General features: G+C 39.2%; 1 protein-coding gene across 1 annotated transcript in view; it reads right to left on the reverse strand.

Annotated features, from left to right (window-relative positions):
- Positions 1 to 93: 93 nt before the first annotated feature.
- Positions 94 to 4,802, reverse strand: part of LOC101860958 (immune-associated nucleotide-binding protein 4) — a 7,171-nt gene continuing 2,462 nt past the window's right edge. The window contains exon 2 of the mRNA XM_005093011.3: positions 94 to 1,951. Coding sequence (XP_005093068.1) covers positions 839 to 1,942 — 1,104 coding nt within the window. The 5' untranslated portion in view covers positions 1,943 to 1,951 and the 3' untranslated portion in view covers positions 94 to 838. The remainder of the gene's footprint in view (positions 1,952 to 4,802) is intronic.

The following is a 4,802-nucleotide window of genomic DNA, read 5'->3' on the forward strand; positions in this document are numbered from 1 at the left end:
GAAGAACGAAAACGGTTTCTACTACCCTAGAACATTAACATAATGATCTTTCTTAACTGTTTCTCCATTAAAGTTTATTGCTTCACCTTTGTCTTTTTTTATTTTGAAATCTTTGATTAGCTCCTTCGTCTTTTTCACATCTAGATAAGGACGATGCTCTTCACACTGTGTAAAGCGATTTATTATTACTTTTTTGTAATTGTGGAGATATTGCGATGATGCCATGAGAGCTTGTTTGGGTGTGTCTTCAACCTGTTTATCCATTGACCTTTTTTCAATGTGTATAAAATGAACAGAACATAAACAACAACTGAACTTTGTGAGGCCAAATAGTTTGTGGCAATGACTGAAAGTTAAGATCTGTTTACATACATAATTTTATGCCTTTATTTTCTAATTTCTAAAGAGCACCTACGGGCAATATATAATTTGAGAATCTGCAGAGGCAGTTCGTTTACTTTACTTCTTATTTTGAAAATTTCAGAAATAGTTTGTACATAGATATATATATATTGTTTCTGGAAGCATACACTTTAACACATACTATCAATTTTATCATTCATTCTTTCGTAGAAAACTCAGTACACTTCTTTTCTTATCATACAAAATATTTTTAAAATCTTGAATATAATAATAATACAATCAACAAAAGTTACAATAGTATCATTCTCAGTAAAAATCAAAACAGAAATAAAAATGCCCGGCGCATAGAGCTGTTCAGTGAATTCACGTGTCTTCAATTGTCTCTAGAGTGGAGTTCACATCATATAACATGTATGAGAATGTCATCCCGTGGGTGGTCTGTCACTACACTTATGGGCCTCCATGAGATCTGGCCTCAAAATTTGAACAGATTACCGAGGAAATTGCCCACGTCCGAGATAAATCCCCAGAATCCTCTCTTCTTCCTCTTTTTCTGCTCTTGTCTGAGTTGGTCCAGACTCTGGTTGTATTGTTTTTTGGCCGCCTGGAGCGCCTTCTCGCTGGCTTCTTTGTCTTTGCGCTCAACCAAGGCTCTCTCCTGGCTCGCGACGCTCTCTTGTATGTTGACCACAACTTGTCTCAGGCTGTCCAGCACGCTGGTACCCTTGTCCTGGACAGAAATTTCTACCTCCAAAGCACGGGCGTCCTCTCTCAACAAGTCCAATCTTTCTTTGGTCGCTGCGTCTAGCTCTGTCGCTTCTTTAACACTGTTAACACCGTCAATGAGAAGGTCAATTTTGGCCTGAATTGTTTCTCTGAGTTGGGGTGCGTTCTCTCGAACTATTAACTGCTCTCTGTCCTTGGCAACTTTAGCAAACATTTCATTTGTATACCGTTTGCCCTTGCTCTTCAGCCCATCCACCAAAGAATATAGTTCTTCCAGCTGCGAGTCGGCTTTCGTTTCATCAATATTGTAGAACAATACAGCCTTATAGGCACATTCTTCAAACACAGTTTTCAGTGCTCCAGTTTGCTCTTGACACCACTGAGAAAACGGTTTTGGGTTTCGTCGATTGTTCATATCAAACAACTCTCCATGCGTGAAGATGAGGATGCAGTAATCTCTCACAAAATTCTCTCCAAACAAGGACTTGAGCATAGAGACAGTGGAGAGTTCTTCTTCCGTGAACCTGTTTCCATACTTGAGCACAAGTATCAGGGCATGAAAGCCTTGCGGGCACTGCAGGATACCCTGAGCCATGTCGTCACACATCTTCTTGGCGGCGCTCCCTTTGTCTAACCGGGTCTCGCAAACACCAGGTCCATCCACCACCTTGACTTGCCGGCCACATCTGCGAGCCCAGCCCACCTGCACCACGTAGGTTTCCGAGTCGGAGCTATCCGACACACAGAACGCCTCTCGGCCCAGGATGGAGTTGCCCGTGGAGCTTTTCCCATGGCCGGTCTTCCCCAGCAAAAAAAGGTCAACTTCGTTGCCATTGCACGGATCACTGGCCATTCTGGAGAACTGGATGAGAACGAAGAAGGGTACGTTCTCAAATTTGCAATCATGTACACAGTATCCAAAATAAGTCTAATACATGTATACAGGGTGTCGAAAGTAAAGAGGACTCACTTAAGGGGGGGCGGGCGGCGGGAGGGGGTGCTGAAAGTCCCGATTCGGGTCAAAATCATGGATTTTGAGTTGTAGGCATTTTCAGCTTCTTCAGCCTCTCTTACAACTATTTTATCGCATAAGAACCACCTCAAGCCTTATTTTTTCACATACGTGGCATGTTAGTCACCACCATTTTCTCATAAAGTCAATCTTTTATTTTTTTGTTATTGCCCGCTTTCTCAAAACGCGGTTTTTTTATATATACTTCTTAGAATAACTCCACCATTTTCCATCCAATTTTCATTAAATTTACATTTTCACAGAATGAAGAGAAGATGTAAAACTACAAATTTGTCAAGTGAATATTTTAGGAAAAGATTTTCGGTGGTGGTGTCTGAAGAGTGGATGTTCACGGAGTTTTTGCAAACTTGAATACTACCACAGAAAACAAAAATCATTTAAAAAATATCAAACTCTTTCAACAAAAATTCAACATACAAATTTGTACAGCTGTTATCTACTAACATGCAGGCAAAAAATAACCTAATTCCATGAAAAATAAGTGCGGTATTCATTACGTAAGACATGTCAATAAAATCCAATAAGGCCGCTGTCTCCATGGCAGTGAAACTTTTTTTCTCAAATTTGATTGCGGATTTTAAGACTCCTTACAATACTTGTTATACGTGTGAAATTTGATCCACTAATAAGCGAGATAGCTTTCGGGTGCAGCCCCCCCCCCCCACCCCCCCACCACCCAAACCCTTAACGACTATAGAGCAATAATTCGGTCATCTCCACAATAATTTCAACAAATCTTCGAACAAATAAAATTATATCAGGGGTACATCATCAAGTCTGTAAGTGTGAAGAAAATCAATCATCGAACAGGAGAAATTTCAAGGTTTGAAAATTACAACTAAAATTGGGTAAAATGTAGTTTTACTTCTTTAAAAAGCACTTGGCTACTGGGGTGTGCGTGATCGGTACTTCTTGCTTCAAGACAAGGACGGTAAAACTACGAGTCACATCAGATGGATGTGCTAGGAAAGTTTGCAGAGTAGAAAGTGCTATGTGGTAGCGGACAGGATCCAGTGGTATGGGGCCATACACCATGCGTCAAAAGAGGCCCGTGTGTGTTTATAAGAAAGGTTTAAATCTAGGGAATGCCTTTCAAGTCGAAGGTTCACAAGTGAATGGTCACCACATTCCCCCTCAATTATTTCCTCTGGAGATTTTAGACGAACGGAGTCTGCGAAACAACCCATGAGCAATCAAACAGTTGAAACTCAATGTTGAACATGACGTCCAGAGAATCAACATAGGAACATGCCATGTGGTTATTCAAAATTTCCAGTGGCGTATTGCAGTTTGTAAGGAGAAAAATGGTCAACTCCTGGAGATTTAAAACGCCACCACCTTCCAGAATTTATTTGACAATATCAGTTTTATATAAATTTGATCTTAATGCGCAAATTATAGTGACTAAATCAATTTGAAATAGTACAATATGTGAGGCAGCGTTGTCGAATCAGGCTCTCGTCAATTTTTGGGCCTGTAGATTATTGGTATCACCTTAAAGCTTATTCACTTGTCTTTATTTGGATGAAAAAATATCCATTTATCTTGAATCACAGAGAATTCTGTGTCTTGAATACAAGTCGAGATATTTGCGAATGAAGGAGGTGGGGGTCACCTGCTTTCAGAGTTAAAATTAGTGAGAAAATGGCCGCCAGAGATTAGTTATTTCCATAGCTAAGGAGTCCGTTGTAACTGAAAATTTTCATTTTTGTGCCTTTAATCAACGCTTTTCAGAAAAATCCACACAGAAATGAGTTCTTTAATGGGTATGAAAGGTGGTGGGCCAAAAAACATAAAACTGATAAAAATTGACAAACTTGCAGAAAAATGCGCATTTCTTCACGTTGATTATTTTGACGAGAGCCTGATTCTACCACGCTGCCTCACATATGGTTGACCTTTAGTTTTGCGTTTCACTCAATTTTGGTTGAAATTTTACAAATTTGATTTTTTTTCAACATGTTGGTTGATTTTTTTTCATATAGACAAACGTAACATCCCCTGGTTGAAAATTATTTTTTCGAAGCTTTGTTGAAATCGGTCAAAATATGACAGGGTTATTTTATTGCATTTTAAATTTAAATGGGTCCTCTTTTTTGTCAGAGCATTTCGCTATAGGCGTATGGAGCATTCAGATGCTTTCCCAAATGTGAAAAAACCACCTTTTTTTATTAGTGTAAACACGTTTTAAAAAGTCTCTTGATTTTTACAATTTATATATAAGTTATCATGAATTATTGATACAAATTTAAATGTGAGAGCTGATTTTTAAGATTGTACTTAGGTCATTAAATGCCTTAAGACCGGAGTTTTCAAATTTTGTTCCATACGCGGATAGCGAACTGCAATGACGATATACAATGAACAGCACATCTGTCTGTCTGTCTGCCTGTCTGCCTGTCTTCCTGCCTGCCTGCATGCAAGCACGTATGTATGTATGTACCTATGTATGCACAGTACGTACGTACATATGTACGTAACGTACGTACGTGTGTGTATGTGTGAGTCTATGCACATATGTATCATGCATGTATGTATGTGTGTGTGTATGTACATATGTATCATGTGTGTGTGTGTGTGTGTGTGTGTGTGTGTATGTACATATGTATCATGTGTGTGTGTGTGTGTGTGTGTGTGTGTGTGTATGTACATATGTATCATGTGTGTGTGTGTGTGTGTG

This window comes from Aplysia californica, unplaced genomic scaffold (genome assembly GCF_000002075.1).
Source record: "Aplysia californica isolate F4 #8 unplaced genomic scaffold, AplCal3.0 scaffold00056, whole genome shotgun sequence".
Classification (NCBI taxonomy): domain Eukaryota; kingdom Metazoa; phylum Mollusca; class Gastropoda; order Aplysiida; family Aplysiidae; genus Aplysia; species Aplysia californica.